This window comes from Lethenteron reissneri, chromosome 26, assembly GCF_015708825.2.
Source record: "Lethenteron reissneri isolate LAM-NWPU_2019-01 chromosome 26, ASM1570882v1, whole genome shotgun sequence".
Classification (NCBI taxonomy): Eukaryota; Metazoa; Chordata; class Hyperoartia; order Petromyzontiformes; family Petromyzontidae; genus Lethenteron; species Lethenteron reissneri.
In genome coordinates, this window is record NC_083804.1 from 10600346 (window position 1) to 10627347 (window position 27002).

Consider the following 27002-nt stretch of genomic DNA (forward strand, 5'->3'; position numbering starts at 1 on the left):
CATCTAAATGTGTGCTTTTTTTCGACGAGAAAAAAAATCGTTCCTGAAACAAAATAATTCAAAATAAAAGTTCCACTTGTACAAATACACATTTCCCATCAATGCCTTGCCCTCATCATCGGCCCCAGGAGGCGCGTTAGGAATCGGGGTTACGACGCCGATGGGTGCAATTGAACGAAGCCCTCAGACTGTTGAGTACACGTGGCCGGGATTTAACTTGCTTCCGCTGGAAGCAAATTAACCCTCACGTCGTTAACAGCTCCCCCGCCTCTCCCTTTCGTGCCGTGACATATTCCCGCAACGACAGAAAAACACAGACACACAAGAGGAAAACTGTAGTATGCACGATGCACAATTCCCACGGGGTGCAGGTGCTTTAGGTGGATTGTCGCATCACAGGATCGTTTTAATCTATCAGCGAGTTTGTTTTCTACATTTCTATCTCGGCATGAGAGCACTCTGCAACAGCTTGGGGAGGCCTTCATCCAGCAGTGGGTGATGATTCTCAACCCACTTACCTTATCAGGATTCAAGCCAACTCTTGAAATGTTCGAAGACAGCTGCAAAAAAGTAAAAACAGAAAATAACAATTTTCAAGAGACATCGTTGAAGGAAACCCGACTTTCGGCCAAGGCAAAGTTATATTCTTCTTAAATTAGCATTGTTTACAGCCTAGAGTCGATCGTGGAAATTCCACATTCCTATGGTGGGAGTCTCTTCAAAGGACAACGGATGTTAACTTTCCCCGTAAAGTGCAACCAATTTTATCGACCCCCAGGAATCGAACTCAGAACCTTCCGACAGTGAGCCGCTCGCCCTGCCGCCGGTGGAGCCCCCGGCCTCTGTTGATACGTGGCAAAAATATAGAATTTAATGGTATATGTCAAACCTTTAGGATTTGCCACCTCCACATTCCCCCAAAAGGCTTGAGCAATATTATTCTGGCTTACGCCTTCACGGCCCAAGACACGCATGCCAGTGATACGTGTGCGTGGCTCCACGTGTAATACACTTTGCGTGCTCATTTAGCAAAAGGCATCATTAGTGGGCCAATTGGGATGGGAGGGTCACGGGGTGCAAATTCGCGGGGGAGTGGGGGGGGTCCAGGAGGAAGCTAAAACGCAACAACAAAACTAAAATCAATACAAATGAGGCGCACATTTTAATACACCTAAGAGCCCCAAACAGGCGTAACAACAAACCACTTTTCCGTTTTGTAGTCCCACGAGGCTGGCTTCAATAACTCTCTTTGTTACACCAATAACTCCAGCGCACTGCGCGCCTGTTATTTGTGGTGGGCTGAAACACCCGGCGCACGCGGTGATTCTGCGGCCGGCGGCGGCCGTGTCTTGAAGCTGCAATCCGCATGAAGGAATCGCCACGGGACAGACAACCGGGCAGCTGTCGCCAACGGATTCACCGACATCACTCGGCCGTTCGCCAAGCGCGTTGTGTTTGCCGTCAGTCTATCGCTCTGAGGCTTACGGAGACCATCACTCAGCTGCCATTCCGAAGATCATCATCATCATCAGCCATGCCTATTCACTTGTGAATGGATGCTTACCCAATGTATTGCTATTTCTCGCAGTCTCACAGTGCACCAACCACAGAATTCCTGCATACAAGATGATTGCATCGCTCCATCTGCGTGGTGTCTGTTCCCTCGGGCGGGTTCCCCCACTTCGCTGCCACTCCGTCATTAGAATCGACAATTGGCCATCGTCCCAACACGAGACGTGTCCTACCTAAGCCTAGTTATGTGTATGAACAATTACTATGATGTCTTCGATGCACCCATTCACACGTTCTTCTTGAGGCACGTGGGGTGTGATTCATCACGAGCAACAAACCGCGTGACAAGAGACGGAGTCATTTCGCTGAAACGATTGCCACCCTCAGCCACGCGATCATTCCACAAGGATGTGAAGTCACAGGAGGTTACATCACAGAGAATTATACCTGTTGTGACGTCGCCTTTCTCTGCTTATCGAGAAGCTCCAAGCGTTGATGGTTGCAGCGAATGGCTGTTTTGCACGAGTGGCAGAGTAGATGTAATCGTTCTGAACGTATCGCCAGGGCTCCATTTCAGCTGCGTGTGTCTGGGTCGACGACACAGAGAATGTTTTTGCACCCAGCGCACCACATCCAGTATACCACCGCTCTCTCTTTGACCGTGGCTTGCGAGTCAAGTGCCCTGCGCGTTGCTTTGTAAAAGTATTTGCGTGCGGAATGAGTTTCTCTGTGTACATACGCTTGTGTTAACGCCCATACCCTTCGGCTCATTTGAACCCGACTCTAGAGTGTTGAACCAGGGTGTAATCTCTCACTGAATCTTTTCTGGGCCGTGGTAGAAGACTGCCAAATTAAGTGCAAAACAACATCGAATTTGACGTGTTTTTTTACGTAGTCATTGGTGACCAGAACCAAGTTTAAAACTGTAATGGGTGGCCGCCTGGATTTGAACCCACGACCTTGTTGTCCATGACTCAACTAATTGTCGTGTAATTATCGCCATGTCAGAGTCTTTCCTTGGGTAAACGTTTAAAGAAAGGACTAAAATTTTCAACGTAACAAAAACAGCCCTTTCATTTTAAGCTGAGTCTGGTAAAGCACCAGAATTCAGCTATGAGTGCAATTTCATCTCGTCTGGATTAATATGCATTATCACACGGCCACAGTGGGCCGATTAATAATTATTTGCCCGCGCTGAGCGCCTTACGCTTAATGCTGTTTTAGAGTCACAGGTTGCCACAGTGCCCCTTTGTTTTAAGGTGCACAATCTCGGAATGTACAACACGATTAGGAAATTTGGAGGCTTAACATTTCATTCTGAAATGTATTTAAATGTCTCGTAATTTTAGGTTCAGCTTCAATAGCTTTGGCTAAGTCATAATTGCCTAATGTTATATTCATGCACGTGGGTCCATCATTGGCTGGATGGAAACACAATTCAGTTACGGTGAAAACACATTTGAAATATATAAACACACCGATGCTTGAGATTTTTTTTTCTGGCGAGCAAATTGAATCTTCATTATTTCCACGAAACCACTTCTTATTACGCAGATTAGAGAAGCGGTTGTTGGTTTGCTGGCTCTGCATGAATGCCACGTGGTGTAATAATATGATTGTGATACGAAATATAATTGTGCATTCAAAGATGGGTGTGGAATTATTGCTGTGACAGCACCAGGCTTGGTGAAAATTGGCATGTTGGAAGGGAGACACGCAATTATAAAGTGCATATAATGGGATGGCTTCATGGATTCAGTTTTAAATAAATGGTGCTGAAAGGTTGGGGTTACGTGATTAACTTGGCATGTCAGTCTCAGTGAGGTCACTGCGGCTTGCCAGGTACGCTGCACGTGTTGATTACATTAAAACAATACAAATTCATGCTCTGAAGAAAAACATTGCGGCGTTTTGGCCAGCTCCCCTCGAGTGGGAATTAAAATAAAAGGTGCGTACGAGAAATGATGCAGCAAACATGTTGCACTATGGTCTAGATACACATCGTACAAAAGTATACAGCCTGTGTATATTCACGGTCCTTTGCCAATCCACTGCTGGATGAAGGCCTCAGCCCACGTCATGTCGGTCAAGGGGGTCGTTTGACCATACTTCACCACGCTAGCCAACGCGGGTTGGTGAAGCTGGGGGGTCCAGGACCGGTACAGATATCGCCTGCCACTGATGTTAGCCTTGGCCCTATAATCAAACTCATCGTGCAGTGTGCTAACCACCACTTCACTCTGTATGTTTTGAATACGATGTATGGTACATATATAGATATACACACATCAGTTAGAATATACACATCACACATATGAACATCAACATATCGGCTCTTTAAAAAAATGGTTCATACGAAAGCCTTCAATAAATGTGATGCTTACTTAAATTGCACATGTTTAAATTTTTTCATAATTATTACTGCTCATTTACAAACGACAATTATCAATAAGAAATGTTTTTGCTTCCAGTGTCACGTGTAATATTTACAATGTCACAGCCTAATCTGTTTTTTTTGTACGTGGGTGTGTGTTTCCAAAAAGTATAATGAAGAGGGGTGATTTTCGTTGCTATTTATAATGTTTTCAATTTTTACACAAGCCACTTCATGATCCACATATTTGATCCCAGACGAGAAATGTTTATTTACAAGGGAAATATTTGTAAATGGCTCATTGTTATTCGTCAAGACCATCATAAGGCAAATGTTAAGGCAAACAATGCTAGGAAGCTTAAGAATTTTCATTAGGATAAAAACCAACATAGAACCACTGAACTGCAGTGAAAAGCAATGATTGAAAGTATCAGATGCAATGCCAGTACGATCAACAAAAAAACATGAAAATATAAATACATGAGAGACATTCTCAATCCGCCAATGGATGAAGGCCTCCCCGTGCCATGTGAGTCACGTGATTTTTAACCATACTTCACCAAGCCAGTCAGTACGGGTTGAAGCACTGGTTCTGATATTACTCATGTTAGCCATCGCTGGGAATCAACCTCAGTTCGCCAGGTTCACAGCACAGCGCGCTAACCACTGCACCACGGCTCCCTCCCCAGTTGAACTGGAGTGTAAATTGCACTGTGGGTGCAACCACAGCCGCGCTTTTATAAGTCGCTTGCAAATGTGTTGACGCTATCTTCATTTAGCCGATCAAGTCCACACGAGCCGCATGAGTATTTGTTTTGTATCTAAAGCTATCAAATTGTAGAACACATTTCTATCACAATCAGTGGAGTTAGTTTAGCCGTTTTTTTTATCTGCATTTCTAACGTATTTCCATACAAACACGTTGCCAATTCTCTACCACCAATCAGCCGCCATTCACTATCAGCTACCAATCGCAATTTAAACATCAGGTAAAAATTACCAACACAGACATTCGTTAAACATCTCTCGAGGGTCTGTCGAATAGAATGAGTCTGAGCACTAACTTGTCACCAGACATGCAGCCAGCTGAGATGATAACTTCGAAACCTTTTGGCCGAATACATCCTAAGAGCTGAGTCATACCAAAGGAAGTGCAAAAACGCATATTTATTCAATACAATCATCATATGCAGTGTTAACACCGCACAAACCTGTTTGCATGGTTGAATCACTGGTAGCTGACCAAGATTAAAACCCAGCAACGTGGCAATGCTTGCTAGGTGTTATGCCACCCAATTACCTCGGTTGAAATACAAGACGAGCAATGAGTCTGGAAAGAAGCTATAGCTAAACAATGTTTCGTCAGTTTCAGGTGAGTCTATTGTGCGATTTAACAAGCAAATGGAACAAGAACATACAAGTGTGCAAATAAGCACGGACAATTACATTGAGACGCAAAAGAGGAACACGTGGATGAGAGCAATGATATCATTCAAACTGTTAGGACAAGAGAGTGGACTTGGGCACGGCACGTCACTGGAAGGGACAATGATCGGTGGTTCAGAATAGCAACGCAGTGGCAACTAAGAATGGAATGCATCTGAGAGATTATCCACCAAACAGATGTCCAGCAAACAGATGGCACGATGAAATCAGCTCGTGTGCAGGTGCTAGGTGGATTATGAAATCGCAGGATCACGAGAAATTGAGGTGGCTTGAGGAGACTTTCATTCGGCAGTGGATCGATCATGGGGCCTGATGGTGGTGATTAGTGTACAAGATGTTCTCAAGTAAAGAAGAGCGAATCGAGATTACATGTCTTCATGGCAAAGGAAGCACGAGGAAAACAGCAGAGACATTTGACAGGAATCATCCCGATCCTGACATAATTACCATCGGTGTGGTGGTGGTGGTGGTAATTAATTCAGCTAACAAGTCCTGGGAAATAGGCGCCATTGTCAACAGATCAAGAGGTCGACACCACTAGAAGCTGACAACAAAACGAGACATTTACAGCTGCAGCGTGGGCCACGTTCTCACTAAGCCCGACAAACGGCCGCCATGAGGGTGTCCCGATCATACACGAGAGCAGCGAGCGTTCACCCGCGGCAGCTGGCGGGCCACATTTTTGGTGAGGCTGCAACAATTGGGGCTGGAAGGGTTTGATGGGGGGGGGGGGGGCAGTTGTTAATTTGCATATTGAATATGTTTATGCACGAGGCTTTGGAAACTGGGGATTTGTTATTGGCCCGTGGGCTTTTTATTTGTGCCCCATTCTCTTCATGTTGACCCTGGTGGGAGTGATTGTAAGTTATCAAATGAGATCCTGAGACGTCTCGTCCTATTCCAATTGAAATGACAACACTACGAAAAAATAAATAGTCAACTTGATTAAGTTACACACGTTTTGAACGGTTTAAATGTTTCAGAAATTATTTTAAAATGTATCTATTAAACTTTTTTTTTTAAAGGGGCTTATTAGGTGGCAGGTCGACCCCAATGTCCCACAGCCACGGGCGTCCACAAGTCATGATGCGCATTGAAGAGGCACGCGGTTTACCACGTAGGCTTTCCCGACCAATATCTATAAATAAAGGGTACTTTTATTTGGGCAGGGGGGGGGGGGGTTATATCGCGTAAATAGCCACCATCCGACACAGCCACAATGCTTAAGGGTTGTCACGTGCACAAAACGAGCCCAATGAGTTACGACTTCAGCAACACCGGCGTGTCGGAGAGTAAGCCCACACAAACACGCGCGGGTTGATTCCCCGACTCCTCCCGCTCGCAGAGCGGGTCGCTCAAACCAAAAAGTGCCACTTCGTGACACGTGAAGAATGACACCGACTCGCTTCCGCCACACATACACGCACGGTCACAAAGACAAAGATACACGCACACTGACACGCACACACACGAAGACAAAGACCCCCCGTATAGCCTGAACAGACTGTTGTTGCAAGAGCTGTTCGCGAGCAGCTATGAAGAAGGCCAGCACCACAGGTGTGGGGGTGGGGTGGAAGTTGGACTTCTTTCGCACGTCCAATTAGCACGGACGCGGTTCCGATTAGCACGGTTGGCTACGTACGGTGCGAAAGAAGTAACAGCATACAGTAGATACTTGCCCCAAAAGTCTAATGAGGCTATACGGGGTTGGGGGAGGGGGCTCTTTTATCTTGACACACACAAACCCTCCAATACACACACACCATCCAATGTACACGCACACACACACTCCAATATACACACACACCCTTCAATACACACACACCCACATCCCTTAATAAAGTTTTCCAAAATCGAAACACCCACGCACGCATACAACCACGTGCACACACACGTACACAGCCTTAAATACACTTACACATACGCACGTGCGTGCCGCACACACACACACAACCCTTACACATATTGACGCATACAGTACTTGCGTGCACAAAGACAAAGGTTTAGCCTTAACAGGCGCTGTTCACGAGCACCTCATGAAGGCCGGCACGGCACACGAGGAGGGGGGGGGGGGTGCTGGGTGGCCACCACCACGCCCGGCCACCTTTGTCTCCCTGGTGGCGATATTTACGCATCGCCACCAGGTGATCATTTGAGGCTGAGTCGACCCAGGGGAGGCCCAGGACCGCTTTAGATAATCGTTGCTGCTTGTTGGCCGTGAGCGGGAATCGAACTCGGGTGGCCGGGTTCGTAGCGCAGCGCCGCTAACCGCTACACGACGGCTCCCCACACGGCCGTATGCAGTCATGTAGTCACACACACAAACAATGTGCAGTCTCTTTATATCTACAACGCAAGTATAAACACACCGGCACGCACAAAGGTTTACGCTGACAGAGGGGTGACGCACAGCAATCGTGACCCCCAACCGGCAGGCTGATGCCTCTCTTGAACACCAGAGTCATCTTGGTCTCTTGAGTGTCCACCTGGTTAAACAGGACACACTCGAACTTGTAGAACACGCATTGTTTCCCACACGCAACGCGTTCCGATTTGTTTCGTAGACCATAGGGCCAACAAGCGCTTGTCAGCGAACACCGATTCTTGAGGTGGATGCGGCCAGAGACACACCAGGCAGCACGTCTCCACAATGCCGACGTTTACACACCGCACTAGGTACTCGTTTAAGGCTGACCCGACCTAGGAGTGATGGTGTGGAGGAGGAGGTGGTAGGGGGTGCAGAGCCATTTCAGGCCACCGATGTCATCCGTGGCGGGAGGTCGAACGCAAGTCGTGCCAGGTTCGTGGCGCAGTGAACACATTCAGCAGCAGGAGGTCCAGGTCAGGCCCAGGTGACCCCTCCAGGTGACCCCCTCCAGGTGACCACACCAAGTGACCCCTCCAGGTGACCCCTACAGGTGACCCCCTCCAGGTGACCCCCTCCAGGTGACCACACCAAGTGACCCCTCCAGGTGACCCCCTCCAGGTGACCACACCAAGTGACCCCTTCAGGTGACCCCTACAGGTGACCCCCTCCAGGTGACCCCCTCCAGGTGACCACACCACGTGACCCCTCCAGGTGACCCCCTCCAGGTGACCACACCAAGTGACCCCTCCAGGTGACCCCTACAGGTGACCCCCTCCAGGTGACCCCCTCCAGGTGACCACACCACGTTACCCCTCCAGGTGACCCCTACAGGTGACCACACCAAGTGACCCCTCCAGGTGACCCCTACAGGTGACCCCTCCAGGTGACCCCCTCCAGGTGACCACACCACGTTACCCCTCCAGGTGACCCCCTCCAGGTGACCACACCAAGTGACCCCTTCAGGTGACCCCTCCACGTGACCACACCTGAATCTTGCTACAGCCCGCAGCACGTTTGGGCGAACCCCGAGTCAAGGAGGAGCGCGCTTCGCCCGATCCTCTCGAGGCGCCACCTCTCAACGATGAGGTCCTCGAGACACTGGAAGCTCTGCGTGGTCGCGACGCCGTCGCCCAGGTGCGTCTTGAGCAGGTACGGGGTCTTTCCGATGCGCAGCTCCAGCCCGGACTTGAACTGCCTCTTGCCGTACCTGCACCACGCCGCGAAGCACTCCGAGTTCCTCCACGACGCGCCGTGCGCCTGCTGCCGCCCTTCATCTTCGTCGCCGCCGCCGTTCACCATCACCGCCTCCTGCTGCTGCTGCTGTTGCTGCTGCAGCAGCACCTGGTCCAGCGCCCTGCGCACCACCGTCTCGGCCGACTGCGCCTTGAAGCGGTACCAGTCGCTCACGACGCGACCCCTCCGCCCGGCGCTCAGCACGGCCACGGGGTCGTTGCGAACCTCGGCGTGGTGCAGATAGACGGCGCGACCGTCACCCGTGCTCACCGCCCAGTGCGTGCAGCTGCTGCCGCCGCCGCCGCCGCCGCCCGGCGCCGTGAACTCGAGCAGGTCTCCGGCCACGCTGGCCTGGAGGAGACGCGCGGGCGTCAGGAAGGGCGAGGGAGCGGCTGCTGCGGCGGCGGCGGCGGAGGAGGAGGACGCGTTGCGGAAGATGCACTCGCCCGCGCAGTAGGCGGCGAAGTGCAGCTCCTCGCGCAGGACGTGCTCCTCGTAGTCGTAGGCGCGCGCCGGGGATGAAGCCTCCGCATGCGCTCGCGTCTCGCTCGTCACCTCCTCCTCCTCGTCGCCGTTGTGGAGCTGGCGGACGTCGAGCGACGAGGCGGTGTTCGTGTCGGAGTCGACGCACGCGGAGCCGTTTTCGCTGTCCGGGTAAGAGGGGTCGCTTAGCGGGACCTCGTCGTAGCGGTGGTGAGCGAGGCGGTCGATTTGGTTTCCCATTAAAATTGTGAAGCCACCCACCCCCCACCTCCTCCTACTCCGTCCCCCTCCCGCAACCTACTTAACCCCTCTACCACCACCACCACCACGGCCCCTACTTCTTGAGAGTGCAGTGATTAGTACTGTCGAGTACGTGATGGATCCGTTCACGGTCTAGGGCAGAGTGTCCCTCGCTCGTTCGCGCATCGCGGCGGGAACCATTGACAATTTGGCGCTGCGATGGCGATCGCGCGCGAACGCCGCGCGAGCCTTTGTCCGTGTGCGGTCACGATTCAAAACGCCGAGGTCGAGCCGCAAATCGGACGCGGTCCGCGCGCCGCGATCGGTTACAAGTTACCAACACCGCGCCTGGAGAGGTGTGGGTGGGAGGGTGGTGGTGGTGGTGGGTGGTGGTGGGTGGAGGTTCACGCAACGCGCTCGTAGGTGGCGACGTGGAGCGCGTGCCCACGCCGACTCCCGAGTCGCGCCGCACGCGACTTCATCTGCTGCTCATCAAAGTTGCTGCAGCTGCCGCAGGATCCTTTCCATGGCACCCACCTCCAGGCCCTCCATCACCGCCCTCAAGCCCTCTCCGATGGAGAGCGCGCCTCTTGCTCGCGCGTCTGCAGATGGCGATGACACTTGTTGCCATCGCGCCGGGCAGCGCGTTAGTGCCTCGGCGCGCGGTGTCGCGTGGAGAGGCTGCGGAGAGCCACGCCTCCATGGCACCACCCCCCCCCTCTCCTCCCCTTTCTTCTTCTTCCCTCGCCACCATCAACCACCACAGCCTCCTCTCACACCCACTCACACCACACACACATACACCTACCTACTCCCCCCCGTAACCACTTTTTGGTCACGTCCATTCACCCACTCAGCACACACACACACCTACACTCACCACCCGCCTTCCCATCTACTCAACCACTCTCTCCCTCACTCACCGCACACACAGAACTACCACTACCACCACCTCAATTCACATCCACGCTTTCACTCACCACACACACACACCTACCCCTACCATCGGCACCTCAATTGACATCCATTCACCCACTCACCCAAGACAAAGATCCCTCGTGTAGCCTTAACAGACTTTGGGGTAAGTGCTGTTAGCGAGCACCTATGAAGGCCGGCACGGCACACGAGGGGGTGGGTGACCAACACCACGCCCGGCCTTTGTTTCCCCAGTGGCGATGTTTACACACCATACACCAGGTACTCATTTGAGGCTGAGTCGACCTAGAGGAGGCCCATGACTGGTTCAGATAATCCATCATAATCGTCACTGGTGTTGGCTGTGAATGGGAATCGAATTCGATTTGCCGCAAACGTAGCACAGTGTGGTAACCACTACAATTTCCTTCCCCCCACGATCATGTCCACATACCCTCACCCACTGACCCCTTTCTGGCAACACCGACTCCCCCCATGTACCATAGTTGCCAAGTGAAAGGCACCTTTGGGTGTAAGACGGGACTCACGCGAATATTTTCCGGGTGACCGATAAGATTGCTGGAGAAGTTGATGAAAAAAAATGTATAGGCTTTATCCTCTCCGCCAAGAATACAGGAGGTGTTAAGATGTTCCTACGCCAAAAAGACACCCGTCACAAAGTCTGCATTAACCACACATGCGTGTGGTTAAATACCTTTAAACTCATCTGCCTACACCAGAGACAGATTCCTTTATGACTTTTTATCACCGGCGTTAGACTAAAGAACGCCGAAAGGTCAACAGCACAAAGGCAATTCAAATATCAAAGCATTCATAGCTGGGGTCGGGCAGTTACATCTCGTTTTTATGCCAGTATCAAGATGATGCAAACAAAAGGTAGGCTTTACCCTTTCCGACAAGAATACAGGAGGTGTTAAGATTTACAAACACCAACATAGACACCTTGATCCTGCCAAAAAGTGTCCCAGAGATTTGATGTATGTAGAGGTGAAGCGAATTTGTTATTCAATAGTGATCAAAACTTAATGAAAACGCAGGCGGTGGGGTCCATTCGTAACGGAGTGACTTCAACAATGTTAATATTATTTTTTGCTCAAACGAGCGTTGCGGTGGTACGTACTCATCTCCTTGTTTACAGCCCCTGAGCCAGTGGTGAAAATTCCGCAATCATATATTGATGGTCTATGTGTAGGACACACGTTGTTGTCTTCCCCATATGTAATACGGAACGTACAGTGCTGTTGCCATAAACATAATAATAACAACGCTTGTGATCAGATCTCCCGGAATGCATCTGATGGTGACGTCAGATCTCGGTGGGCCTAACAGAGCAGAGCCTGGATAGGACATCAATGGGCAATCACCACGCATGGAACATGTGTTATCTAAACAGAGAGCAGCAGTGCTGCAAAATCCATTGTTCTTTTATGCTCCTAGCCTTCACCAACCCACATTCACGAGCGCGGTGAAGTATGCTCAAACAGGCCCCCCGTGACCGACACGGCACGGGGAGGGTGTTCATCCAGCAACGGATTGACAAAAGACTGAACATTATTTCACAATTTAATATACACCAAGCATAAACCCGCGAAGGCCACACTTAATCTCAAGGAAATAAAAAAAAATTTCAGCAGGGTCCTGCATTTGGATTGTTTGGCCAATACCATTGAGTGTCGAGCATTGAGTGTGGTGAAAGCCCACCGCCCGTATGAGTGGATGGGTGGCACCTTAAGAGCACATAGTCACCTTAAGATGTTTTCTTGTTCATGTTTTTGTTTGTTTGTTTGTTGCGGTTGCACCCGATTCAAGAGCCGAATGGCTCACAGGGCTATACCTAATAAATGAAACTTGAAACTCTCCTCCTGCGATATCTCGTGTGCCACCTTGCAAACCCCACGTCTAACAACGCGCTGTGCTGTATTCATTCTCGTGTGGCAGCCTCCCCATCCAGGCGCTGACCAGGCTCAAGCCCCACGCTTGGCGTTTGGTGGTACATGTTGTTTATGCCATTTATTGTGAAAATTCCGTCACAGTTCCTATGATCACTGTTTCATTACTTTCATGGCTTTATTTTGGTGATTTTGAAAAGTGTATTGGTTTAGCCATGTTTGTTTGTTGTAGTACAGAGTTAGACTGATGGCCTTAATCTAAGTTGTCTTCTGGTTGTTGTTGGTTGTTTGGCTTGCATCCCACTGGGATTTTTGCACACAGCGTTGGTGTACGGTGCTTTTTTCTGCAATATTTTGCTGTCTTTTCTTGGATTTTTGTTTGCACTTAGTCACATATTCACTTTAAGATATTTTTGTTCATGTTTTTTGTTTGTTGCGGTTGCACCTGATTCAAGAGCCGAATGGCTCACAGGGCTATACCTAATAAATTAACTTGAACTTGGCTCTGCGAGGTATGCAGACAGACGCATTCTGGCCGAATTTTATTTGGAAGGCCACGAGTTTGCGTCAAATGTCGAGCCCTCCACGTGTGAATACTGGACATCAGAATGGTCCTTTATACATTTGTTTTCATGGTTTAGCTGAAGATTCGTTGTCTGACGATGCTAATCGCATTTGTATGTGACTCAGGCACAAAGGCAACCTCAAGGCTATGTCTTGTAATTGCTTTATCACAACACTAACAGCGTGCACAAAATGCATTATGCGTCCGTCATCTGGGATTGTACCATGGCCTTTTTGTCAGTCCACTGCTGGATGAGCCGCCCCCCCCCCCACCACATCCCCGCGCCCCCCCCTCCCCACGCCGTGCGGGTTGTCGGGTGACGTTTGACCATATTTCACCACTTCGGGGTGTTTTGGCGAAGTGGTGGGGGGTGGTGGTGAGGGGGGGGGGGGCTACCAGGACCACCTGTTTAGGTAGCACTCGTCACCGGTGCTGCTCGTCGCCGGGTAATCGATATCGTGTTTCCAAAGGTTCATGTTGTGCGATGCGGTTAAGCCCGGCCTCTCTGTCACACTGCACACACTTGCGCGTGCCCGTCCCGTGTAATTTCGGCTTCGCCCGTTGTCGCGATTACAGCAAAGCGGCCGAGTGAACGATGTCACGGCTTACGCGTGACTCACTCGCGTGCTGTGGCTTTCTCCGCGTTCGGTGTGGAATAGCGAGCGCATCGATTCGTCACTTTGTAGCCATCGGTGCGTCATTCCGGGAATGCTGTTCCGGGAGTTATTTTTGGCACGCTACCCACGGACATCTCGCCTAATTGAAGTCGTGCAGTTCCATTGATACACCTGTGAATGGTATTAGAGCAATATAGGTGTACAATAATATTTTGACAATTGTGAATATTTATCATTTGTTCTCGTGGTCGTGGCTTACACCCCATAGCCCCCCCCCCCCCCCTGCTCCATGCCAAACCCAGCAGCTTTCAGGAAGAAAACGCAGAGAGCCATGACTATAATAATGAAACAATAATTTGCGTCGTTGTGGAGATTGTTTTATGTTGAGGGACGCGTACACGAGTCGATGCTTTAGTATAGATCACTGCATTCTCTGTCGTCTGGGCTCACCGTGGTGCAGTGCAGAATCCGGAAACCATCGGTCAACGCTGGCTGCAGGCCACATCAGTGGCGAGTGATACCTGCACCGGTCCTTGGCTCGCCCACTCCCCCCTTCCACAGAGCGTGGTGAAGTTGGTCAAACCCTCCCCCCACCCCCCCCCCCCCCATGGGCGACACGGCGTGGGGATGCCTTCATCCAGCAGTGGATTGGCAGAGGGTGGGAACATGCGTGGTGTGCGTTGACTTTGCGCGGCCACTGCTGCCGCTAGACGCCGCTAGCTTCACCGCTGTGTTTCAAAATAGTTCATTCTTGAATGTGGACTTCAGGAAAGTTACAAATATCGATTTCGTGCCACACGGGAATCGTTCTTAAGAAGGCATCGGACCAAACATTACCAAAGTGGGTTTAAAGGTAAAGGTGCAGCCCTGCAATGGCTTGCTCACGCCACTGTTTGTCGAAGGGCCTCCACTAGAGGGCGCTGTAGAGAGCCCCTATCGAGGGTATCTTTGGCCTACTCTTCCACTCTGGCCAAACGCTCAGGAAGCGGTGGGAGTTACCCACACACTTCATCCCAGCAAGCCCTACCTGTCGATCGACGGTGGTGCACTCCCCCAATTATCGTGCTCGGTGGACAGAGCCGGTGGGATAAACATTTTTTTTATTGTGCCCATTGTTTCATCTTTCGCGCCAGGCGACAGAATGGGCGACCTCTCTAACACGCAGTCACGATTCTCACGGGACTCCGTCGGATTCACGGCATGTAAAGTGCAAACTCTAATAAGCGTTCAGGAAGAGCTCGTTTCCAATTACACGTGACATTTCCACGCTCTCATGGCGGGGACACGTCTCGGCACAGGGACAACCACAGTTGCCCTTACCACAAGGCGGTGCTCATTTCATAGACCCCCCCCCCCCCCGGAGTGAGGGATAATGATGGGCTGAGTCATCCCGCCCCCCTACCCCACCAGGATCTGAACTCTGAAACCTTTGGATTATGCGGGCCTCTCATTCTGCTCGCTGTGCCACCGGTTGACACGTGGCTGTAGGTCATCATTATCATTGCACTGCAAATACATGATGCTTGAAGACACCTAAAAGCCACGTGATTTAATAACAATTATTTTTGGATACTAGGTTAGTGGCGACCTTAATTATAGAAAAAATAACTATATTTCTGATACCACATTCGTCGAATATACATGAAGGCTTGAGCGATACACTACTGTACGTACATCGATTCGCCAGTGATTAACATTGATTATTCAATTGTACGCATCGAATTGCGTGTGGAATTATACAAAGCAGCCAACAACAGCTCGTTTATGCATAGTGGTGAACCATCCAGGCTCATGAATCTGACGATTTGGTGATAACATTTGCACACAAATGTATCTACTTTAAAAGTACCGGATACACATTTTTTTGTTACAAAATGTTAACACAATTAATATCACGAATGCGTTTATATCACTCCAATAATATGTGTCGCCCCGTACATCCGATTAGCACTGTCGGCTACGTACGGCGCGAAAGAAGTTCAACGTACAATAACGTAAGGAAAATTCTCAGAGGCAGCGTGTTTTGTTAAGCCGAGGGGACTCCCTTTTGGCAACATGTCCCTCTGGGGCACAAGGTGGTCCAGCAACGCCCTGCAGTTGGGCATTAGACTGCTAGCACGGGGCGATGATTGCCGTGTAAAAATCACAATTGACAAACCCCCAACATTGAGCCACAGATGTCACAAACATCCCCCCCGCTCGGTGAGTACTATCACGGCTGGTTTCAGTGGGGGTAGAAAAGGGGAAATGAGGATCTCACCTCGTAGGACCGATCCTATTTCTCGGATTATACGACGCACGTTGTTTCCCCTTGTACACATGTATGCTGAACTTCTTTCGCGCCATACGTAGCCAACCGTGCTAATAGGGGGTGCCAAAGTAGATTTAATCAAAAGTTGGTAATGCGTCTTACAGTCTGCTAAGCGTGTGTGTACATGTTGCGTGTCAGAGAGATAATATTAGTTTATTTTCTTTATTGACAAAGGGCACAAAGTTAGGGGTGCGTCTAACTTATGGGTGCGTCTTCTAATCCGGTGCAGTATTCTGTTACGATCCGTATCTTCGGTGTTGGGCTATCGTCCACTTGACCTGTAATAGCCTATCTCTTATCCACTCTATATATATTTTTTAAATGAATACATTTAACCAACAAAGCAGTCAAATTCCTGTCGCTTGCGAACCAATCGCAGTGGGGTCATTACCGCCATTGCGGCGAGTGCAGGTTCGTCGTAGTTGCTGAACCTGTTGGGCAGGATGACAGCAAGGATGTATTCCTCGCCTGCTTCGACCGCGACGAGCTCGGCTTGCCTCGACGAACCGAAAGGGCATCGTGGTGCCAGGTGCTGCGTGCGCGTCTCTCGTCACGCACGTGAGGCCGTTATAAGTGTCACGTATTCACACGCGATCATGCATACGTGCACTGCTATGTATGGACTCGTGTTCACGCCCAAGGGCGCGCGCGTGTGTTGATATATTATCTCTCTCTTTCTTTCTAGAAAGGTGGGCTTATGCATAAACCCCTGTCGTGGGGAAAAAAAACTATTTTGGGCCAGCAGAGTAGAATGCATTTTTGTTTATACGACGGTGTGTGCGAGGTTTTTTTTTATTGTAACAACTTGGGAAGTTTGACGATGATAGCGAGGGAAGAAGGCGAAAGGGAAGTGGGGTGATCTGCATTGCGGTGGGTGGGTGGGTGAGTGTGTTGTTTTGAGCTACGGTGGTTAGCACACACTGTGTATGAGACCGCACAAGTCAGCCTGGTTAAATCGAGTCGTCAACACGGGAGTAAGAATGACTGAGTGAAGTCCATGGGAACAATGACACATGATAGTAGTGATCAAAGGATGATACGGAGGTGACCGATCATCCGTGAGCGAGCTGCTGGAGTGAATCGGTGAGTGCTGTATCAATCAACTCAACTGTGTTGACGTTGAATTCTCTAGCTGGCATGATTCCTGGTGCAAGGAATGAAATGGGACCCCCCCCCCCCCCCCGCCTCATCCGTCCAATCCTCCACCCTCTCCCCCTTCTCCCCCCTCTCACCCTTATCTGACAGATATTGAGATTTGATTTGCGATTACTTTTTTTTAAGTCAAGCTTCAGTTCAATATTCACTGTGTAATAGATTTAAAACATGTGATAGAGCATTACCACATGATACCATCAAAATATGAACTGCTATTCTAATGCAAGGATGAGAACTTAAAAGATATGAATTGCTTCCAAAATGTATTTATTAAAATGATTTAATGGAAATAAAACAATCAAACATAGAACAATTGTTAAGTTAAATAAAAAAAGTTATAATAATTACAAAAATAAAACAATTTCAATAATAAAGTAATCGGATTTTTCAAATTGCAAAACATCGCAGCCTTTGCGATTTGTTAATCGCATTGTTTCAAATTGCGATTTCGATTTTAAATCGATTAATCGTTCAGCCCGAATCTCGTGGCTGTGTCACTCTGTCCCGTGCACCCCTTGCGCAGTTGGACCGCCTGCACATTCGATAGCATCGACGAGACTGTACGAGACTGATGGGGCATAACTGGACTCGGTGAGGTTGAGGAGGAAGTGAGAGAAGATAAAATACGTTTACAGTTGCAGCCTTTTCTACTGTAGAGGGAAATGTGACGGTAATTGCGAAGTGGAATTTTTCGTCTCTCCGGGAGTTTGAGGATTCAAGAGTACTTCATAGAGAGTTTTCCAGCTCACATTAAGGCTGTAAAATCACTAAAAGTGAATGGTAATGCCAATGCATGCGCCCAATAATAATACTTGAGGGTGGAGAAGCAAACAAAATGTACGAATAGATTAATGTAAAAGTGAGGGCAAAACACACGACACTATCAATGCTACGATAGGTGATGGGGAGCAGAGATCAGAGGAGGACTTTCTAATTTATAATATGAGAGGTGTCTACATAATGGGACCTCCTTTGCCAGTACCAACATATGATAATAGGGTTTTCCCCTTTTTTCTGGCAACAAAACAGGTGTTACAATGTTAAAACACCAAACTGAAACCTTTTGCAAGGAATCATGTCTGCATTAACCACAATACTTGTGGTCAGAATGCAAACAAAAAACATACTCTGACAATATATGCATTGTCTTTGAAACTGTTTGGTCCACACCAGAGACAGCTTTGTTGCCAGAAAATAGGGGGAAAACCTACTATCATATTTTGGTACTGGCAAAGGAGGTCCCATGATGTAGATGCTCACCCCGAGCTCTCATTACTCTGATAGTGCATTGTCTTTGTGCTGTACGCCTTTTGGCGTCCTCTGGTCTAACACCGTTTGAGACAAGGCTAAAAAAAAAGCTGTCTCTGGTGTGGACCAATCAGTTTCAAAGACAATGCATATATTATCAGAGTGTGTTTTTTGCTTGCATTCTGACCACAAGCATTGTGGTCAATGCAGACATGAGTCCTTGTAAAAGGTTTCAGTTTGGTGTCTTATTAGAGTTCACAGCCTGCAGGGACATGAAGATAATTAACACCTTTTTCAAAGATGAGTCTTGACAATGACCATGGAGGAGCCCTAATGATGGCAGTGAAGTTTTAATTGACTTGATTTTCTCAATGTGTTGGTGGAGGTTTAGATTCTCTCAAAAAAACCCCGAAACATTATGGATGTCTCTGCCCTCAAAAGATTTACGACAGGAAGTAACCGCAGACGGGTGTGTGGCCGGTTAGTCTTCAAAATAGCCAGAGGACAAAGTTAATTACGGGCAAAAGTGGCAGGAAATGGAAATAAAATATCGTTCAAGAGGTACACGAGTTTAGACTGATTCTTAAGCAACAGATTAAAATCCAAAGAGAAAAAACAATGATGAACATGATGCCACCAGCATATCAACACGCATTGTCATGGACAGTGCACAGAAAGTTGGGGGCGAAGTAACCGGCACACACGCCAACTGTCACCACAAGGGAGAAAGGGGAACAGGGGAGAGATTGGAGAAAGGATGAAATTGCCAAACAAATATAATTCACAAAACTCTCAAACCGTTGGGAAAATAACGAGATTAGGAATCGGAAAACCCAACTCAAATGTGATGGAAGGTGTCATAGCAATGGGAGGATGAAAGCAGCAGCAAGTACACTGTATTGACTTTTACTGGGTGGTGGTGGCAACGCACGTCGCCTATAACACAGCACTGTGAAGGGGATGGTTAGAGGGTCACAGAAATGTGAAATTCTCTTCCCATGGACGTTGAGGTACCATACACTGGCTCCCCATGAGAAGGCAGTACAGCAAGTGGACTATTCGCCATCTGTTTCCATCTGTATGGGGATACATTAATTGGCTGAAAACATATATTTGTAAAAACCCAATGAAGGAGCCTCCTGAAAATGAGTCCTATGACTCTGTGCAGCTCTCCTGTATACATAAAGTAGATAAAATGTTACCTCATTTTCAAACGCTTGACTGGTTTCAACCATTTGGGTCACGTCATTATCACTTTCTTTGCTTGATTAAATGCTGCTTGATAACAGACCCAGAAAAGAGGTTGATTAATTTATTTTACAGGAATACCTTGCACTTTTATCTGGTTTGGGACCAGAGCATAGACTCATGTCAAATATGGACGAATGTTAAAGCAGAGCCTTTATTTAACTTGCAAACTTACTTTGGCCGGCGAAAAGCGTAAATGCAAATAACTACAGTAACTATATTATGTAAATTGGACCTTTTCTTAAACTTGTCAAAGCAACCTCTGCTAGCCCCAAATATTTATTCTGCTGATGTCTCTCCTTTTTCAGCCTTCATTGTATTAAATAGAGATAGGGCTTTAGCCGTGATAAGGCCTTGGCTTGGAGAAATGTTGTGGCTGATTTGATCCTGAATCCACACATTTAAAACTTTTTCCATCTCACCAATTAAACTGTGCCGTTTTCTAATGAGTTTGGTATGCACTGGCGTTGCGCTTGTTATTTCCTCTAACACTTTAGCTTTATTATTAAGAATTGTACTGACAGTTGTGCGAGGCACGCCTAGCTTGCGACTTATATCAGCATGGGACATGTCTTGCTCATTAGGTTTGACTATGTGAAGCTTTTCTTGCAAATTGAGAACCTTATGGGTTATTTTAGCTTTACTATCACAACACTTAGGACCGATTTTGAATATATTAAAGGACAAAAAGAAGTGTTTACATTAATCACAAAAATAAGCGCAGTATTTCTAGATTTGAAACTTTCGTGACTGCAATGATTCATATTCTTAGGTTTTTTCGGTAAAGTCACGTAGGTCAAAAACCATTAAAAAGTAAAATAAAATAAATAAAATAATATAATATAATATTTTACTTTTTAATGTTTTTTGACCTACGTGACTTTACCGAAAAAACCTAAGAATATGAATATAAGCGCAGTATGAATACTGTACACGTGTTTTATAATCACGAAAATAACTATGAACACTGTAGTATTATACTGTTATCACAAAAATAACTATGAATGTGAGAATAGGTTTCAAAGACAATGCATATATTATCAGAGTATGTTTTTTTTGCATTATGACCACAAGTATTGTGGTTAATGCAGATGTAAAGTAGTAACTCGGCAGGAGACGACTTCACGGGTAGCACACTCTTTATTTTCACCAACTTGTAGTTACACGGATGACTAACACCCTACTTCGTTACACGGGTGACTAACACCCTACTTCGTTACACGGGTGACTAACACCCACTTAGCTACACGGGTGACTAACACCCACTCAGCTACACGGGTGACTAACACCCACTCAGCTACACGGGTGACCAACACCCACTCAGCTACACGGGTGACCAACACCCTCCTTAGCTACTCGGGTGACTAACACCCACTCAGCTATACTGACACGGGCTCTTACGCCCCGTAGCCTTCCGGGACACACCCAGCCGGGGTGCCCGTCTCGGCTCTGGGTACCACCGTCCCGACCCACACGGGCGTCGGACTACGGTCCCCCCAGTCTCGGCTCCGAGCCGCACAGGGCCCCGGTCCTCACAAGGACGGCGGGACTAGGGGTCTCGGGCCACTACCTCCTCCACCCCGTCTTCGGTCTTCAACTGGTTAACACTCCACGAGTGCTCTCGCGCGTCTCCCTTTATACCCCTCCTGCGGACGTCGCTGAGAGCACCCACTTATCTGACCAATCACTGCGCACTCGCTACGATCCTCTTTTCCCAGCTTGTGTCAGCGCGCCTTACCACCGGCGCGCGCGTCCATACCACGCCCACATCGCGTGCCCAACCCCGCGCCCCGTGATCCATCACTGTCGGCGCACGTCAATACCACCACTACATCACCCCCTACCACATAGCTCGCAGCCGACCCGGCTGCTAATAAAATATACAACACCCCTTCACCCCTATGTGTGCCCCGTAACACAACAACAAAACCCTAACAACACAACATGAACACCGCAATCCGCAAAACCCAGCAACCGCCACGCCCACAACAAGAACAATATGCGCAATCCGGCGAGTGGCAACGATAATGTGTATGCGGAAAGAGTAACAATAAAAAAAAAATTTCTCTTCTTTTCTCTCCGACTCGTGCAGCGTCCCAATGTGTCCGAGCGTCACTTGAACGGGACATTACCCCGGCAGAGGGGGACCCCGGCAGCGAGGTCGGGCTTTAAACAAAAAGGAAAATCATCTTTTTTTTTTTTTCATGAAAAGTGTTGCGTCCTAGCCCGAGTCCGCCTTGCCGGTCCGTCGTACGGCACCAGACGCAGTTGGCCATCCGGTGGCGCCGGCAGTTCAGGAAGGCATGGGCCAGGCATCGGGGCTCCGCGCGAGCCGCGGGGTTCCGGTTCCCGACGGTCAACAGCCGTCAGGTCCGAGACACCTGGGGGTGGGTCAGGTGGAGACACGTGAGGATCAACCTGCGACACATCCCTCCCCGAGTCGACGGTCACATCACACGCTCGGTCGTCACGGCACAACCCGGGGTCACGCGGCGCCGCGTAGGGTTTCAGTCGGGAGGGGTGCACGTACCAACGGCGTTTTCCCCATTTAATCTGTATACTCTGGGGTCGTGCAACCCGCACAATTTCCACCGGTCCCCTCCATGGTCTCAACAGTTTGGGGGACGTAGCCAACGATGCGTGTGGACAATGCACCTTCCGTCCATGCAATCGCTCGTTCGCGATCTGCCGAGACCGCGAATTCAATCTCGCAGCCTCTCGCGCTTCAGCCAATTTGGCGATGTTAAACTTGATATGGTCTGCCAATTTAGATTTTGCACGTGGCTGGGAAATCCCCAGTTGGACGTCCATGGCCGGATCGGCCTCCCGCCCATACATCAGAAAAAATGGGGAAAACCCCGTCGCCGCATGAGGTGCCATCCGATAGGCCGCTAGTACCCCCGGTACCTGTAAGTCCCAATCCACCTGGTCATCGCATACCTGTTGGCACAGCATAGACATAATCGTCCTGTTCAGACGTTCAACCATACCGTCAGTCTGCGGGTGGTACGGGGAGGTACGTACTTTCTTTGTACCCAACAGGTCGCACACCTCGCGCAACAAAACACTCGAAAAATGTTTCCCTTGATCCGTCAGCAAGCGTTCGGGGGCGCCTTTGTCCAAAACATAACCTTGGACAAAGGCGTCCGCCACTGCCGCAGCCGACTGGTTGGCGAGTGGCCATGCCATGGGCCAGCGAGTGAAGTACTCTACGCCAACCAGCAGGAACTTATTTCCCCGAGGCGTAGCGGGAAAGGGCCCCAAGATGTCCAGTGCGACCAATTCGTTCGTGCGCGAAACCTGAATGGATTGCAGCGGTGGATTAGCCGCTATTGGTGGTGGTTTTCTTTGGGCGCACCCTACACATCCCTTAAGAATGTTCGCCACGTCGTTGCCCATCCCCGGCCAATAGTAGTCTCGCTGAATGAGGGCGAGCGTTTTGTGAAACCCCAGGTGCATGAGTCGTTCATGGGCAGCCAGGACGACCCTACCCCGCATAGCAAACGGCACCACGAGCACGTGACGCCGGGACATGTTGTCCCACCTCATCAAAAGGCCCTGTCTGCACACCCAGGAACCGACCCACGTTTCCCCTCCCTCGGGATCGTCAACCTTCCGACGTAGCGTGAGTAGGGAGCTGTCGGACATTTGCAGACGGCCCCACTCGATGAGAGGCAACGCTAACAGCGAGTCCCTCCCCGTGGGAGCGTCGACCCCCGTAGTATCCGTGGCGGCGAGCACAACTTCCGCGGGGACAGCGACAGAGGGTTTACACCGCGCCGATCCTAACAGACATGCGCATTCCGTACGCGGCGGCAACCGCGACAATGCATCCGCATTCGAGTGGCGCAACCCCTTACGGTAAATCGTCGTGAATTGGTAGTCCTGAAGGACCTCCAACCATCGGGACAATTGGCCGGATGGCTGCGCCACCCGCATAGCGTATTGGAGAGCCGCATGGTCCGTGCGAACCGTAAAATGACGGCCATAAAGATACGGCCTGAATTGCTGTATAAAAAACACAATCGCCAGCAATTCACGACGTGTCACGCAGTAGCGTTGTTCCGCGGGGGACAGAACCCTGCTACCGTAGGCGACCACCCGTTCGACCCCCGCGACCACCTGTGAGAGCACTCCCCCGATACCCGTGTTACTGGCATCCGTGTCGAGCACAAACGGTTGCGTGAAATCGGGGTAACACAAGGGGGGAGCCTGCACCAAGGCGTCACGAAGGGAGCAGAACGCGGCCTCCTCTTCCGACCCCCAGTGAAACCGCACCCCTTTAGCCGTCAAAGCGTGCAGGGGCCTGGCTATGGTGGCAAACTGCTTGACAAAACGACGGTAATAGGAGGCGAATCCTATGAAACTGCGGACTTCAGTGACAGAGGTCGGCGTTGGCCATGAGCTGACGCATTTCGTCTTAGCAGGGTCTGTCGAGATCCCTGAACGGCTAACGATATGGCCCAAATACCTGACCGATTCCCGAAGCAGAAAACATTTAGCCGGTTTAAATTTAAGCTTAGCGGAACGCATCCTGAGAAACACCGCTCTCAGTCGCTGGAGGTGCTCCTCAAAAGTCCGGCTGAAAACGATGATATCATCGAGGTAAATCAAACAGGTGTCCCATTGGAGGCCTGACAAAACCAATTCCATGAGCCTCTGGAACGTGGCAGGAGCGGAATGTAAACCCATGGGTAATCGGTTGAATTCAAATAGGCCTCCCGGTGTCCGGAAAGCGGTTTTTGGTTTAGATTCGTCATCGAGGGGTAATTGCCAAAATCCCGAAAGCAAATCGAGCGTCGAAAAAAACTGTGCTCCCGCCAAGGCATCCAGAGACTCATCCATCCTGGGGAGCGGATACGCATCGGCCATTGAGATTTTGTTTAGGCGGCGGAAATCGACACAGAACTGCAAGGACCCATCCTGTTTTTTAACCAAGACAATAGGAGCACCCCACGGACTGGAAGAGGGCGCAATGATGTCGGCCGCCAACATGTCATTAACTGCCGACTGCACATGCTCCTTCTCGGCTGGACTGAGCCGGAAGGGATTCTGTCGAATAGGGGCCGCGTCCCCAGTAGCTATGTGGTGGCGCAACAGGTCTGTGCAGCCAATATCATACTTGTGCCTGCTAAACACGTCAGCAAACTCGAGTAGCAAGCCCCTCAATGCACCCGACTGCACACTGGACAAGTTACTGGACCCGGCACACAACGAGTCCAACCACTCCGTCCCCTCCTCACTATGAGAATGCGTATCGGCACTCGAATCGGCGTGAGCAACGAGCTGTTCCTCGACGGGTAGCGGCGCGGCGTGAGCCAGCACCGTTCCCTGCGTAATCACGGCCGGCCGCGACCCCGTATTCAGGACCATAACGAACGGCGCACTGTCCCCCCTCACCATGGTCTGGGCCACCGCTAAGTCGAGGCCCCCTTTAGCTCTGTTAGACGGCCCCAACAGAACTCCCTGTGCCCCCGCATCTGCCCCGAGGGGTTTCCTCAACCGAAGGGGTACCAACATTTGCGAACCCGGGGGCACCCGTACAGTCTGGGTTGCCAGCGCCTGCACCGTCGCACAAACCGTGCGTATCTTAGTAGGACTCTTCAAAAACTCAACCCGCCGTCCCGACGGGAGCTCAATGCAGGCCTGGTCTATGAGAATTTTGATGGGCATTTTAGACAGAAAGTCCGTGCCTAGTAAACAAGGAACGGCCAACGAAGATGATACAAAAATAGGACCCGCCAATTTTATATCGCCAATACAAATAGTCGCCCGAATCTGGCCGATGATTCCCAAAGATCCCCCGTTTGCCGCGTAAAACGGTACGTCCACCGGCAGAAGGGGTCGACATTGGACGGGAAGAATGTTATAAATAAGGTCCGAAATGATAGTGGCCGACGCACCCGTGTCCACAAGCACCCGGACCTCAACCCCGTCAATGTACCCCGTTACCACGGACGACCCGGCCGAAGCAGCCACTATCCTGTGGGCCAATTCGGACCATTCGACTGCTTTCGGGCCGTGTACGGACCCCTCTCGCCGAACAGAACCCCCGGTGCCCATACGCGGTCCCCCCACCGCTAAGCGGCGACCCAAACGTGCCGTGCATGTGGACCGAACGTGTGAGGTGCCGCGACTTGCCGGGTTCAGCTGGGATGTCTGTAGGCCCTGGTCGTCGTCCGGACGTGGTCCCGCGGTACGCTGACGTGGGGCCCGGCACCCGGACGCGACGTGGCCCCGAAGGCCGCAGTTGTAGCAGACGACGAGGGACGTCGTAGGTTTCGGTTGCTCCAGCTTGCGGTGTGAACGTGTGGGCGAACGACCTCCCGTTCTCCACTCCCCCGGTCTTGAAACGGCGAAGGCCTCCTCCCGCGGCACAGCAGGCTGAGGGCCGATGATCGTGGCGGCCGGTGCCCCGTTCCCCACCGATGCGCAGACGACCGTCGGCTTTCGCTTTAGGACTTCGTAAGCGTGAATACTTGTGGCAATCCCCAGAGAGCAAATGTCCATCTCGTCCGCCGTATTAATGGGGACTCCCAATCCGTGAGCCAACGCCAGCAGCTGCTCCATCACCATGGCGTCCTTCCCCTCCTTGTCCATGCGGGGAAAAGCTGAGTCTGCCAGGGCGAGCAGCGCCGTGCGATAGGCGAGCGTTGTTTCTCCAACCACCTTCCGCCGATCGTAGAACTGGTGGCGACAGGTCGAGGGTGGGCCGAACACCTTGGCCATCAGGTGTAGCGCGGCCTGGAGCGTTGAGCGGGACGACCTCGGGGCAGACGTGAAGGCCGCAAGCGCGTCGTCGTCGAGCATCGCTGGCAGCGCGCGCAGGGCAGTGGTGTCGGACCACCCCGACATTTCTTGATGCGCGATGAACCGTCGCTGGAAGGCTCCCCAGTCGCCCCCGTCCGCCTTGAACACCGACAGCGCGGGCAATCGTTGCTGTAGAACTCGATCGTCGTCGTCGTCGTTGGAACGATTTTCCCGCGCTCCGCTGTGGTTATAGAAAATGTCGGCTCCCTCTGCAGGCGCAAAATGGAGAGCTCCGGCGCTCGCCGATGACGCGGGCTGTGCTGTGTGGAGATCTCTGGCCACGTGGTGTCCGCGTTTCCCGCCAACCGGTGGCGGACCCTCAAAAATGGCGCCAACTCCAAAACTTTTGGCGCGAAACGCCTTATGGCGGGAACCCTCCAGCCGCGCCGCCTCCTCCAACCCCGCAGGCGTTCCACCGGCCGCTGGAACGGAGATCTCCGCCAAGATCGCAGCGGCGGCGAGCAGCAACTCCGCCAGGCGGGAGTGTGCGTCCTGCAGGCTGGTGTCGGAGGCAAGCGGAGCATCGGCCATTTCTGCGAAGTGCTGCATCGGCGGCAACTCCTCGTC

The 27002-nt window shown here is 50.5% G+C and overlaps 1 protein-coding gene across 1 annotated transcript; it reads right to left on the reverse strand.

Moving 5' to 3' along the window:
• Positions 1–8598: 8598 nt before the first annotated feature.
• On the reverse strand, positions 8599–9656 carry LOC133347663 (protein LRATD2-like). Its single transcript, XM_061560134.1, has one exon. The coding sequence runs from the start codon at positions 9654–9656 to the stop codon at positions 8697–8699; it is 960 nt and encodes a 319-aa protein (XP_061416118.1). The 3' UTR covers positions 8599–8696.
• Positions 9657–27002: the final 17346 nt, after the last annotated feature.